Below are 15113 nucleotides of genomic sequence, written 5' to 3' on the forward strand. Positions count from 1 at the left end.
ATAGTAAAGCATTTGTCATTGGTGCAAATGGAAGTCCTTCTCCCCATACAGATGCAGGTAAGGAGCAAGACACACTCAGGACCAAAGTACAGGCAGTCCTCAACTTACAAAAATTAATTTAGTGACCATTCGATGTTACAATAGCACTGAAAAAAGTGACTTATGACCATTTTTCAAACTTAAGCCCATTGCTCCATGGTCAAATGATCAAAATTCATATACTTGGCAATTCATATTTATGGTGGTTGCAGTATCCTGGAGTCACATGGTCACCTTTTGCAACCTTCTAGTAAACAAAGTCAATGAGGAAACCAGATTCACTTAACAATCATATTACTAATTTAACAACTGCATTAATTCACAATTGTGGTAAGAAAAGTTGTAAAATGGGGGAAACTCACAATAACTATCTTGCTTAGCAACAGAAATTTCGGACTTGAGCTTAGCAGAAGTTATTAAATCAGCTCACAAGCATGCATTGTTTTGGAGTTTGAACAATTTAAATAATGAAATAACGGGATTTTGTCTGAGAGGAATTCAAATCCCACGATCAACCTGAGTTTGTTAACCTACATGTGAAATGAAGGCATCGGGAGGGGGGGGGGACTAAACAAACCTGAGATGCAATTTATACTTACGCAGTATCATTTTTAAAGCCAAAGCTTTCTCTGTCTTCATGGTTGTAGCTATACTTCCCGTAGCATTCTCTCATAAATGCACGAAAAGAAGGGTAAACGGAGCAAGTGTTGTTACGGACTTTCAATTGCCGGATCTGAGCTACTCCAAGGAGTAAGTTCTCATAGTAGATATGGCTACTGTTTCTGTAGGTACTTGTGGAATTTTCAGTATACCAGGTGTTCCAATAAAGCCCATCCAGAAGTGGGCCTTCTAAAAACTATATTACATGAAAGAAGTTATTCATTTGCTTTTTCGTAGAACAAACCCATCCTTTGAAAATCATTTACAAGGAGTTTAACATATCTGAATGCTCATGGGCAGAATGGGAAATCATCCACGCCGTGGGGAAAAGTGTATTTATCTTCTTTGGTTTTACATCTCTCTTTCCAAAGAAAACGTAACAAAATCAACTGTCACATCACTTGATGACATTTAGACATACAGAGTATTATTTTGAATAGTATTTTGAATTTTATTTCCAGGCAAGACCTATACACATCTGTTCAGAAGCAAGCCCTTCGGGCTTATTTCAACTAAATCTGCACATACTGTATTTTTCTAAGACGCACCTTCCCCCCCACCCCGCAAAAAGACCATGGAATGTTGGTGCGTCTTATACACCAAATGCAGCCATTTTTGGCCTCCCAAATCCCATTTTTGCAAAAAACGGGTCGTTTTTCACCAAAACTGAGGCATTTTTGCCTTCCTCCAGCTGTGCTAAAGCCTGCAGAGTGTTCCTGGGAGCTGGGGAGGACAAAAACTTTTTTGTTTTACTTACTTCTTCAAAATCTTGGTGCATCTTATACACTGGTGCGTCTTATAGTCCGAAAAATACGGTAGTCTAAACTTTAAAAAAATCTTGTTCATAATCAATTTTCTGTGAACATGATCCCCTCCTGCCTTTTTGTATGAAGATTGTTTCCACAGCCCTTTGGCCTACTATACAGCATCCTTTGCATGTTGAATATCCGGTCATCAATCTTTTAAATCTCTAGTCTGAAGGGGAAGATTTCCTGTTACAATCCTGAAGAGCCACTGCCAACCAGTGTTGCCAATACTGACTAGAAACTCAGTGCAAGGCAATCCGATGTGCAGAGAGAGGCTGAAAAACAAGAGCCTGGGCTTCTAAATTTAGCAGGATTGCTACAGAAGGGCAACTGGTTGAGGATTCTGGGACCTGCAGTCTAGAGGTCTCCAAAGACTGCATGCAGACTGTCAATTGCCTACTCCTAAACTAAGCCAGAATTTAACTGCAATAGATTGAACAATCCAAAAACCAGCCCAAGTCTAGTTGGGTTTACACACTGCCCTAAACTATAGGATGGCTTATTGGTTTTGGACAGATATAACAAAATTTACTAAGTCTCAGTCTTGCAGATAACCAAATTATTCATGATTAGCTTTAGACAATTCTGGATATACTTGGTTACTCCTGTCCCTCTTTTGGGACTGGAATTGATCAGAGAAAGCAAGACCCCCCCAATGGACCAAACAGGAGGATTTTGAGCAAAGGCTTCTGAAATACCCAATGAACTGGAGCCAGTCCTCATAACAATGGCCAAATCAAAGAAAGCTATGGTATGGTAGTCGTCCAAGAAACCAATGTTTTTGAAAGAGCAAAGATGGAAAGGAAACGTTACCTCCCAAAAGTCGGTGATGCTGCCCATCGTTTTGAAGATTGTCTTATCTTTCTCTGAGAGGGGCGTTTCCAAGAAGAGATTGGCCATTACTCTGTTTAGGTAATACATATCTGTGCTAACCATCCCAAATGTCACTGCAGAGAAAAATAGGCAGAAATCTGACCTGAGGAAATGAAACAGCAGGGCGGTAACACTCTTGTCCTGTTTATTCATGGGAAACCCCCCCAAAATGTGATTTCTGAACTTCTAATGGGCCACAGCAAATATCAGAAGGGGAAAAAAGGCAATCATGCTCTATATCCAAGATCTTTGATTATTATGTAGAAATAGTTTACAAGGTATGCTTCCTCCTTCCTCCTTAAAAATTTCTATATCTTTTACATCTTTTGGAGGAGCAAATGCTTTCTCCCAAGCTTCTCGACTTGTTTTCCATGATTATATGGTAAGGTTCAGCTGATGTCCTTTGATGACATTCCCCTTGTCTTTCTGAACTTTTTTCATCCATTGCATTGAAATTTCCTGTAAGATTGCTTCTTGACTGATTTACATGCACACATTCTACTTCAAAAACTGTGTTATCTGTGTGTTACCTATTTGTCATCTATCCATCCATCCATCTATCCTATCAAAATAGGAAAACGGTTTAACAATTATAAACTCCTGAATTTTTTGTTGAATACTGTACAGTTATAAATCCAGTTTTTCCAGGAATCAGCAGTCTGTGTAAGTGCATTATCAAATTGCATTTAAAGCTGCCTTTTTAAACTGTCACATGTGCATACACACCCACAGCTACATTATGACATTAACAAAAATCAGAATCCTAGTGAAGGAATCCAGTTTTACTTCTCCCCACTATAGTTTGAACAAATCAAGAAAAATACAAGTGAGTGGTATAACCAAGGTCTGTAGCTGATTCGATTCACATTATTATGTATTCATATTCATTTCATATTTCATATGAAAGCCAGGATGGGTGACAATGGATGGAAAGTAACCAAGGTGAGAAACAACCTAAAACTAAGAAGAAATTTCCTAAAGGTGAGAACAATCAGCCAATGGAACAACTTGCCTTCAGAAGTTGTGGGTGCTCCATCACTGGAGGCTTTCAAAGAAACTGGACAATTATTTATCTGAAACGGCATAGGGTCACCTGCTCAAGCAGGGGTTGGATTAAAAGACCTCCAAGGTCCCTTCTATGCAGTGATTCATTTAACAACTGTGGCAAGAGAGATCGTTAAATGGGGCAAAGCTCACTTAGCAAATGTCTCATTCAGCAACAAAAATTTTGGACTCAATTGTGAATCTAAATAGAGGACTATCTGTATATATATCTTATAATAATAATAATTTTTTATAACAGCTTGAGAAATACATAATTAATTCATTACACAATTTTTGTAGGAAATAATCCATTCCCTTTTCTGGACTTACATATACATAGATCAGTTAGAAAAATTATGTAGATCAATAGTTCTTGGAGAGTCGTCTTCATTTCAAGCTCTCTGCTATGAGTCAGTCGAGGCTTCACATTGCCTGCTAATGTGTCATGTTCAGAAAGAAATAAAAAAAGGAAGAAAGCTCAGAATTGCCCAGGCCCAAACAAACAAAAGAAAACCCAAAATTACAAAAATAAAATTACAAACCCAGAAGTAGCTGTGATTCCACATGTATTACCAGTTTCTGACTTCGCTAAACTAAATTAGACGTCTTACATTTTATGAAATTCAGTACTGACAATCATTAATGTTGATTGTTTTTTTAAGTGAAGAAAGTATAATCATTGGAACTTAAATCTTCGATACTGGTCTGTTTTGGAAGCAAAAATATTGTTGAAAACAACACTGCATTTTTTTCACAAAGCATGAAAGCCACCACTCTGAGAAGCAGAACGATTAGCATAGTCCAGAAGACTGACACACTCCATTTCCCATCACTTATATAGGCAACTTGGGCAGTGGGCCGTAATCCCACAATCCTTAGCAAATGAAATGCCACTGCCTGGGCAGCCAATTGCAATGACGCATACATCATATCATGTATCTGAGTTTCAGATTTGTACATTGATGCTGCTGAGCTCTGAGGATGTCCTTTGCTTCCTCTCTTCTCTGCCCCTCCCCAACCCACAAATTGATCCTCTTATTCCAGACTCTCCACATACTGTTTTATATTCTATGGCTTTGAAATCCACATCCAACTTTCTCTCCAAAGAAGCTGCCCAGTTCACCTACAGAGTAGGGCCACTTCCCTAATTTTGTGGCTTCGGTGGTTTGTTTACTTTGGCTATAAACTGTGAATCCAAGCCACTGATTTGTAACTCATGGTTTATGGCATATTTGGGTGGCTGGAGAGGTTGTGTTTAACATTCTTTTGGTTTTAGAGAAAGGAATTAAATGAAGAACATTTTCTGTTTATACTAATTCATTTGGGAGGTAGAATCAGTGTTTTTATCCCCTAAATTAAGTTCATTTTATGGATTTTGAGTGCATCCTACTACAAAATAGCAGAAAACTATGCCAACACTTTTTAAGAGCAGTTGTCGGAGGTGCAGAAGGGAGGAACCAGGCTATAAAAAATGGTTTAGCTTCAGGTTGCCAACTTTTCATCTGTTGTTGTTGTTGGAATGATTTTATTTATATGCCGCCCTTTTCCCCCCCCCCCCCGAAGGGGACTCAGGGCGGCTCACAACTCAACCAGGGAAGGGGGGGATATAGACAAAATTAAAAAACGACACAAAACAATACATGGTTTAAAACACACAGCAGTCATACCATTCGAGACGGGGGCAACGGTTCTTTAGCCCCAGGCCTGTCGTAACAGCCAGGTTTTAAGGGCTTTGTGGAAGGCCTGGAGGGTGGTGAGGGTTCGAATCTCCACGGGGAGTTCGTTCCAGAGGGTCGGAGCAGCCACAGAGAAGGCTCTCCTCCGGGTGGCCGGCGGATGGAATTCAGAGGAGGCCTAATCTGTGGGATCTAATCGGTCGGGTGGAGGTAATTGGCAGCAGGCGGTCTCTCAAGTATCTATGTATATAATTGGTATGTGAATGCAGCCAACTGTTTATTCAACATAGCATAAGGAAGGAAAGTGTGATGTATGGCTGACATGGTTGTTCAACAACTTAGAACTAGGTTTCATGCAGAGCAAAGTTGTGTTTGCACAACATGCATATATTCTGGATTCCCATGTCACACTAAACCATAAACTTATTCCCACAAGAGGGTTCACACAATTTAGTAAGCTGAAATGTGATTTGGTGTTGACTGCTTGTACAACTGTGGAGAGTAATCAAAGGTATGTCTTGGTCATTGTACTTATAGTGGAAAACGGCATTTTCATTTGAAAATCTTCAGGATCAGGAAACCCCAAAACACCAGGGTCTTTCCTGAGAAGCTTGTGTAAGCGCCACAGGTTCTTCAGTTATTCCACCTGTTCAGCAGTAGCAACAACAACAACAACTAAACTACAGAGTTTAACGAGGAGAACAATCATTCTTTTTCGGAAAATTAAAGACCCATCGTGGTCATCGGCACGGCTATTCGAACATCCATCGGTTCACTTCTAACGTCCCCTGTCTGAGTTCTCGAAACGAACACCTGTATTTGTTATTATAACTAGGGTGAACCCCCCCCCCCTTCGACGATTTCTTCCTCCGGGTGCCCAAGGCACAGGTGAAGCCCGCGGGGAAAGCCCGAGGCAGGACAGCCGCTCTCTACGACGGAGCAAAGCCCAAGCAAGGGGGACGCACCCTAGCCAGGATTGGCCGGGCCGATTCCCGCCCCAGGCGCTCCCCTCCCGGGAACCCGACCCACCTAAGCTGCTTCGTTGATCCATGGTGGATCCTGCCTGGCTCAGAGCCATGGCCGGGCTGGCAAGAAGGGCTGCGCCGCCAACGCCGCCGCTCCTCTCTTCCCTCCGCCTCGGAATAACGAACACACCGCCACTCTATCTGGGCGAAGGGCGGGGCACGGATGCTTCTTGCGCGAAAGTCGCCCTCGCCTTCTCTTGCGCGCAACGCGGAAACGCATCTTTGCACCTCCAAGAACTTTTAGCGGGCCAAGAAGTTTGAGAGTTCTGCAAAAATAGAAACTCGTTCTGCAAAACATCTTGTAGGAGTTCGGTTCGAGTCGTCTTTCTTCTTTCTCGGCCCATCTCTATCGGTTTAGCTTTTTAAACAGAGATCATGCCGCTGCTTTAGTGGCTGTGTTTAGTTTGAGGCTTTCTCCGCGTCGTTGCGCAAAATACAAATTAGGTTAATGGAGTAAGAAATCATAATTATACCAATAGCTGTGGGTCGCCAGAATACAGAACTGTACTATACAGCCAGCGAGTTTTATAGCTGAACAATTTTTCTTGCCGCAGATATAGCGTTCTTTCCATTTTTCTGCAGCATAGCATTTGCATTTAAAAATATTTCGACCTTTCTGTAATTGATGGGGTAAACCAGAAAACGTATCTAGTTATCAACACTCACTTGAAGTGCTGAGCTTGTGAAAAAGGGGGGAGGATCTTTTTTCATTAGAAAAGCAGTTGTAGCTTTATTTCCTGAGTTAAGGGTTACCTGCCATAAGGTGGACTGCAGCAGGAGATGGCAGGTGAGGATATGAACTCTTGGCTATCATGTATATTAGCTGCCTGATTTTTCAGCTCAACATTTTTACAAGAGTTTGCCGTTTTGTAATGTGGCTCTTGTTCCTTATTCCAATCATCTAGATTAGGTGATATACATGCATGATCAATAACAAGTTTCCCTCCCCTTAAATGTCTTTTTAGGTTTCTTCACATTATTCCTTTGGAATTACTGTCACAATCTAGTTTTTTTAAATTTGTTCAGTGCTTTTCGCTGGGTTTTTTTTTCTACAGGACCAAAATGTAAGGAACAATTTCACCCTTGCTGTCCCTCTTCATTAACAGAGATTTCAACATTTCTTGTAAATGTTATGACTTGGCATAAGAATCCACTACAGATAAAAGGAGCTCTAGCTGAAAGCTCTCCAATTACAGTAAGAACCTCTTGACCCCCAAATTAAACATTTAAGTGGAATTTTTAGCATTCCTATTAAAAGAATTTCCCCAAGAGCCCTTTGTTTGCTGTGCCGCCTTAAGATGCATCATTGGTTATTTTATTCTTCTGAGCAGAATGAAAGCACTTTGTGCACAGAGAAACTCTGAGGAAGCCCAATTCATGAAACCCCCAATAAGTAGAAGAAATTGTCTCTAGGAAAAATTAGATCTTAATTTAAAACACACACACAGTTTTGACCATAAAGCTACTACAGAATTGTTAAGATTTTTAAGACCTTCTGGGATCATGATAAAATTCTAATTTGCATCATGGAAGTAAGGAGTACTTTTAAAAGAGGAACCTTCTTCATTTTATAATTATTCAAAGACAACGTGGATTAAAAAAATATTAGGGTAACCCAAACCTAATCATTTTTTAAAGGATCTTCATTAAGTATTCATTATATCTGTAATCCAAATGAAACCGATTGCAAATATTCTATTTAAAACTTCAGTATTTTCTGGGAACATAAAACTTTCATTAAAAACACCCAAATTTATATTTATTAATCAATCAGCAGAAATGTTTACATTGGAAGTGATATTAATGAAGCAGTAAAAATAAAAACCTTGTGACTGAAACTAGATGCACTCAAACTTTCTGGCTTGAACTAGGCCCAGTTTCTTGGCCTTTAAACTCAAAAGTACAAACATTTGCTATTTCCTTCTGCAACAGCACACGCATTAGTAGAAATTGATCAAATTCAAAGCAGCAGGAATAGCAGGAGTTAAGTCATAAATAAAAATATATTAAGCATGTTTGCTAAGCAGTGCTATTGCCATTTAATTGAATCTATGTGCACTGTTTCCTTAGTCTGTTGCAGGGGCAAAACATATTTTCTTTCTTTCTGTTATTAAAGTTCGTCGCTCTCAAAAAGTCCGGACTGTGCTGCCATACGCTGATATTCTCCTTCATCAGGGAAAAAAGCCTGCTTCACATTCACACCTTTCCCATTAAGTGCCAAATACTTGCTAAAAGTTGGTCGAACCTTCAGCGGCTTTGGATTTGGAAGTGGTTTGTACGTGTGTGCTGAAAAACAAAATGAAGAGAGACCGTTCAAATTGACTTGCAAAGGGGAAGGAAATACAAGAGACTACAGCATTATTATCGTATGTTAATACACACAGTTCGAATGAGTTTTACCATGGTGTTAGGAGCGCAGTGGCTCACGTGGTTAGGAACCCTGGGTTGACAATTTGCAAACCTGCGTTCGAAGCATGAGTACTGGTGTGTGACAGGGTGAGCCCCCGTCATTTGCTCCAGCTCCTGCTAATCTAGCAGCTTGAAAATATGCAAATCTAAGTACAAAAATAGGTATCACTTTGGTGGGCTCATTAACACGGACATGAAAGGAGCATCCCTCGGGCAATCCTTTCAACATGGAAGTGTTTTGGTGTTTCCGACATGGAAATATAGTATGCCATGGTCTTACCCAATTTTACTATATCACCTTTATTCTTCTAACCCACCCAAGATAGTCCAAAGTAGATGATTTGCAGACTTGCAGGTAATTTAACCAAGGAATATATAGCTGAAGGGATGCATTTGCTAAGGATCAACCTAGGTATAAAGAAGAGTACATTCACTCAGCAGAGAAAATATACTTACTAGCCACATCCAATCTGGCATGACACGTTGCCACTCCTGCCTCATTGACCGCAGATACTGTGTACCAACCAGCATCTTTTTTAGTTACATCATGGATCAGCAAGCAAACCTTGCCAGAAGCATCATGAAACATGCTACAAAATGAAGGAAAAACAAAATTACCTTAGCCGGACCTGACTAAAAACTATTGCTCTTAATTAGCTTTTAATACGTGTATCACATTCTTGTTAAACATTTTTGAATGTTTCATTGCCCAATACATGTTTTTTTTTATCACTGATTGCAGCCCAAGGACACTGCTCTCTAGTGTCCTATCAGATAAATCAGACCTCATGTTGCAGATCTATCTTCTTCATCCCAAATTCAACAATTTCCAGTATTCTGCAATTGCACAATCTCCACGCAGCTCTCTGAACAAATCCCTCTTCTCTGTCTTCACTGTGCACAACTTAGATATGCTTCCCCATATCTTTTTGCAAGATAAATCAGCCAGTAGCAAAATTCTATTATTATCACTGCTGTTGCCACTCCCCATAATGAAATAGACAGGAAGGAGCTAACAGACAATTTATTTTATTAAATTTACAGGCTGACTCCAAATGACTGGACCGTTACACTTTTAAAAAACAATAAAATAGAGGAACTTACTTCTAATTTTCATTTTAAAAGGTCTTAATTTTAATAAGCTATGCTTTCTAAACACCGAATCACTCTTGGAAGAAAAGCAAGATCAGACTCTTACATGTTGACTATAGAGTGCCGGGTGATAAGGCAGTACAAAGCAGTGGAAAAGGCGCTTATAAGTTTTCCTCTAATGAATCGCAGGAGGCAATAACATCTGTAGTCCTTTAACTAGACTCTGCCACAGGGAATCTGTCTTTACTTCTAATCAGCAAAAATGCAAATCCGGCAGAAGTGTCCTTACCTGATTCTGTCTGTGTTGAACTGAACCATTTCGTTATTTCTTTTCCAGTATATTTGTGGTGGGGGGATAGCAGACACTAGGCACTCAAGTCTAGCTGAATCCCCCTCATAAACTTTTGTGCTTTGTGCTTTAGAGATGAAGACTGGTGCTTTCCGGTGTTCTCTTGCTAGAGATTTTTAATAAAGAAACATAAGGAGTCAGACTGTTTTAAGAAACAAAACTGAAAACAAACCACACATATTCATAAAATAGTAAAAGCGAACAGTAAAAAAACAAGCCAACCAGTAAGTTAACTGACATTGACATGGTTAAAAATGAATAAAGTTGAATAAATGGCTCACTGCGTATGGTAGCCTCAGTTCCAAGTTATCTCAGGAGAATCTACACTGCGTATCAGATTTATGTCAATGTTGGCTATGGATCCAACATGCATTGCAATGATGCTTACATCATCACTAAGAATAGAGCAGGAATAGAGAATCTTTCAGACATTGCAAATCTTCCATTTTTAGCAGAACCAGTTGAAATAGATGATGAAGCAACATCACGAGGGCTAGATTCTCCACCTTTAGAACTTATGCCTCATATAGCCCTCACTTCTCTATATTTGATCAGATAGGTAGTCCTTGTTTAATGACCGTTTTCAGTCACAACTATGATAAAGTAATTTTATGACTACTCCTTGCACCTATGAACTTCGTAGATATGTAAAGCAAAAGAAAGCAGAATTAAGATCAAATACGCTTGTGATTTCATTAAGCAAGAGCTAAATGAGACACTTCTGGTGCGGAATGGTGAACTGACGTTCTATAGATTGCAACAGACATTATGGCCATAAAGGCAATTGGACGCTGGACCTGGATTGCTGAAAATCATCTCTGGACTGAGGAGAGATCTTGAGATTACTCACACATTATGTACTCGACAACTGGTTTTTTGTGAGTAGACAGCAGAAATTGATGCTTTTGTGGTCTCACAATCAGCTGGGAGTTGCGGGATTGGGATTCTACCAAGCTCAGAGCTAACTGTCTTTCCATGTACTCAAGGCTCAACCAAATCTTGACTTTTTAATCACACTGCAGTATTATTCTTTTTAGTTATATTGAAAAAACTTTGAAACCACAAGTTTGCTGTGTAAGTTCTTCAATCAGTGTAAAAAGAAATAAAGTTTCTTGTTTAAAGTTTTGTAAGAATTTCTTGGAATATACCGCAAAAGGGTGAGTGTAGCATTGATCTCATAAAGTTTTAAATAGATTAAGGGGTCAGATGGATTTGAAATAAAGACTGAAGTTAATTGAAAAGATCCTCTCTTGTGAGAAAATTCTCTTTATATTTTGAGTTGATAAAGATTACTTTGAAAATTGTTCACTAGAGGGCATCAGATGGCTAGCTTATAAGAAATTTTGGGTGCAAAGGGTTTTGGAGTTATTTAAAAAGGTGTTATTGAAGAGAAACAAGCCCTAGTGAAAGAAAACTAAAATAGACTTTAAGGTGGATTCAAAAATTACAACCCACAAGAAATGAAAATTTAATCTAATGGAACTGGATGATGATTTAAAAACAAACAATTTTTTTTCAAGTAATAAATCAAGAGTGTTGTAAATTATTTTCTTATATAGTATTACTCAAGATTTATTGGAAGTACTATACTTGATTACCTCTGACAAAGATGACAAAAATTTTGAGAGCAGAGACAAAGAGACTGAGAAAACAAATATTATAATTTTCTTTCTGGGACTGAACAATCCTGAAAGAAAAACTACAAAATTGGGTTATGTGATCATGGTTAAATAAGGGATTGCTATGTTTGGTGGTGCCTAGTGGTTTGATGAGGATTGGATGATTAGTTATTTGTGTTTACATCTCTTGTTATTTTAGATAATATAAATAATGGGTTATTATTTCTGGTGAGGTCTAATTTTTTTTTAAAAAATGGGATTGGATAATGGTTACCTTTGGTAATGTTCAATTACTTTTATTTTATTCGGGACAGGACTTTGACTATTTGAAGAACAGGACTAAGGGCTATTTGTTTAAATGAAAATGGAGAAATAAATACTTTGTTATTTCTGATGACCCTTATTGCTGATTAATAGGGAGAAATGAAGATTTAGAGGTGGGCTTATAGTAAATGGGACCAGGTATAAAATGAATTAAGTGTTTGGTTGTGTTTTAAGAGACAGTGATAAGTAGTTAAGGTTGATTATACTTGCTTGGGATGAAAGAGCAACTTTATTATGTTTCCCCTCTGAATTTTTTGTCATAAAAAATAGAAATAATGTATTGCTGTACTATATTATACTTTTACTATAACATATTTGCTTAATATAATCCTTGATAAAATTATTGACAATAAAATCAATTGTAGTAGCTAAACAAGGACAAATGTAATTGAAAGATATAATGGAAAGGAAAAAAAAACAGTAGCAACAACAGTATGGTTATTGGCACGCTTTCCAAAAAAATCTTGGATGGCGCTTAGAAAATCTACACATTGACAAAAATTCCATCTGCCAATTAACAAAAGGCTGCATTGCACATACACTACACTGATAGGTTGGGAAGATCCCCACGCCAACTCCATCTAAAGAACCAGAAGCTATAGTTTCACAGTTGTCTACAATAATAATAATAATAATCTATACAGTATATAATGATATATTACATCTGTTGAAAGGAAAAACCATTTCCAAGCATACAAAGCCTTCTCATACCAATAACATCTACTTTCAATGAAAAGGAAGCTTCTCCAGCACGGTTATAAGCCACACACTCCCATGTTCCTGCATCATAGACCCGAACTACTTCGAAAATGAATGAGTGGAAGCCTTTTTCTGATACTATCATTTTATGAAAATCATCTGGGTGGACAAGTCTTCCATTTAGGTACCATGCCACATCTGGGGTTGGTAGCCCACTGACCTACAAGGGGAAAGAGAGGAATTGAGGGAAAGTTTAATGTCCAAGGGCAAATCTACATGGAAGCATGCTGTCATTTCTTGTTTATATTATAAGTAAATAAATAAATTCTACACTGTTGTAAACACTTCTATTTAGGACATGGCATATATCATGTATATATGGCAAACTACAGTGTTTTGGAAATTGGACAAGATCATGGTGCTCCAACATACCAAAATTGTGTGTTATAAACATCTATTTTCCATTTGCACTAATGTGGTAATAAAAGCAGCTTTAACACGTAGGCAGGGTATGACTTACCAAAAAAAAGGTACACAGTTAAATGGACAAGTTTTAGTCCAAATGGCTGAAATTAGGCAAAGTAATTGAAATTATTTAAAATTTAAAATTCTTTAAAATTTAAAGTTTGCTGATTTGAACTTCTAGTGCTTAAGTAAAAAATTGACAAAGCAGCAGAAAAAACACAGAATTGTTTCTTTTTTTAAATACAGTATATAGAAGAAGTGGTCTATTGCGTAATATACTGAACTGTAAATATAGTACTACCTATATGAAATTATCTGTACAGCCTAAAATAGGACAGAAGGAACAAGCCTACAAGACTAGACCAGAATATCTCTGTCACACAAATTGCCCTGTGAAATCGCCAGTATAATGCCTGTAGCCTGGAGATCCTTTCACATTTCTTATCCACTAGCAAACAAGGCTATACAGAAAAGTAAAGGAAAAGAATATTGGCAAAATTCTACTCTAATCTAAGGGCCATATGCAGTGAAAGTCACTAAGTTCAAAATGGTGGGTGCCAGCCTTTTGGTCACCTGCAAAACATCTTTTTAATCTTTGTTTCATACGCTGCATGCATGTAAAAGGGTAGAGCTCTAATCATTCAGTCACAATCATCATGAAGCCAGTGATTATTGCTGTGGACCTCACTGCCAACTCTCCAATGTATGTGGTTACTAACAACCACAACATTACAACCAAACTCTACTCACAACAGACAATATTCTGATTCAAGCATTGTACAGCTACAATTTTTAAAAAAATGCTTGTGACAATGGATGATTAACCTGCTCGGGAAAGCTTTTGGCCATTATCCTAAATCACTCTTACTAAAATTCTATAATTAACCTAAGGAATCTGGTACCAGAAGATCTGAGGGTCAATAGTTTTAGACGGCTTTAAAGAGAGATTATGCAGTTTCGGGGAGAATGGAGAGAAGCTTAATCTGCTTTCTTAGTATCAGATGCCTGGGAAAAATACAGGATCATCACGTTCCAAATGTGACCTTTTAAAACCCACCTATTTTAATCCTGCTTGAAAGAGAGTCCTGGATTCTCAAAATTTTAATTTAACAACAACAACAACAAATTAAATTATTTTCCAGTATTAATTATGTCTCAAAAACACTTGGAAAGAATTCATTTATTACCTTAAAATCAAGCCTACAGAATCTTCCTTCTTCAACTGTTACATCTTCAGGCACTTGTATGAAGCGTGGTGGAAAAAATTTCTCCTGAATTACGCCTTGATCATTTTTTTCTCCCCTTGAAGATGGCCTATTCCTACATTACAAATGAAATAGGCAATAAAATGATTTCTAAATAAGCTTCCTTTCTTGCATACCTTAAGCCACCCAGCCTACAAGGTTAGTTCCACTGCATGGCAGCTAAATTATCACCTTCTCAGAATAAAATTATATTTCTAGGTTTGCCCCTCTAGTAACAAAACTCTCAGAATGGGTCCCTATTTCACAGATGGAAGCCCCTAGGCTTATGGTATTACAGTGCCCTAATAATTTCCCCATAAGTCAAATCAATTATAATTTATTCTAAGAATTTGTCATCTTCTAAATGTCCAAACGATTTGAATCACAACTGTTATGCCTGCATCTTAAACTGCATAATCTAACAGTAGCAAAACCTATTTAATACATTCAGCTTTTTTGTAATTCATTCACTGTTCAGTGCAGCGTTCAGTATAGCAGAACGAGTGTTTCACACAAAATGTTGCTTGGATAGAATGCCGTATCAAAACATACCAAGAGCCAGTACCTTACGTGCTGTTGAGGAACTTGCAGCCGTACACTTTCCATGTTGTGCTGTTGAAAACAAAAAGACGTAAGTGATTGTTACATTATGGTAATAGAATTCAGCAAATCTGCAGAATTCAACTGCAGATCTTCAAGTACTTAAACTTGCCAGGTAACGAATAATGTAACCACAGGCCCTTTTTTAATAGAATATAAAATTACAACCTTCCGTACCAGCATTTCACT

General features: G+C 38.1%; 2 protein-coding genes across 8 annotated transcripts in view; both read right to left on the reverse strand.

The window, feature by feature from the left end:
- PKD2L2 (polycystin 2 like 2, transient receptor potential cation channel) overlaps positions 1 to 2446 on the reverse strand; it is a 28051-nt gene extending 25605 nt beyond the window's left edge. For both annotated transcript variants that reach the window (XM_087709503.1, XM_087709504.1), the window contains exons 1-2: positions 2319 to 2446; positions 639 to 895 (exon numbers count right to left, since the gene is read on the reverse strand). In XM_087709503.1, coding sequence (XP_087565629.1) covers positions 639 to 895; positions 2319 to 2441 — 380 coding nt within the window. In that variant the 5' untranslated portion in view covers positions 2442 to 2446. The remainder of the gene's footprint in view (positions 1 to 638; positions 896 to 2318) is intronic.
- Positions 2447 to 7865: 5419 nt separating this feature from the next.
- The window catches only part of MYOT (myotilin), a 56760-nt gene continuing 49512 nt past the window's right edge, over positions 7866 to 15113 (reverse strand). For all 6 annotated transcript variants that reach the window (XM_087709506.1, XM_087709505.1, XM_087709507.1 and 3 more), the window contains 6 exons: positions 14890 to 14936; positions 14268 to 14400; positions 12628 to 12835; positions 9914 to 10079; positions 8989 to 9122; positions 7866 to 8409 (listed from right to left, as the gene is read on the reverse strand). In XM_087709506.1, coding sequence (XP_087565632.1) covers positions 8234 to 8409; positions 8989 to 9122; positions 9914 to 10079; positions 12628 to 12835; positions 14268 to 14400; positions 14890 to 14936 — 864 coding nt within the window. In that variant the 3' untranslated portion in view covers positions 7866 to 8233. The remainder of the gene's footprint in view (positions 8410 to 8988; positions 9123 to 9913; positions 10080 to 12627; positions 12836 to 14267; positions 14401 to 14889; positions 14937 to 15113) is intronic.

The sequence above is a fragment of the Thamnophis sirtalis genome, unplaced genomic scaffold (genome assembly GCF_051295495.1).
Source record: "Thamnophis sirtalis isolate CommonGarterSnake01/CBP01778 unplaced genomic scaffold, rThaSir2_p1.2 scaffold_3, whole genome shotgun sequence".
Taxonomy (NCBI): Eukaryota; Metazoa; Chordata; class Lepidosauria; order Squamata; family Natricidae; genus Thamnophis; species Thamnophis sirtalis.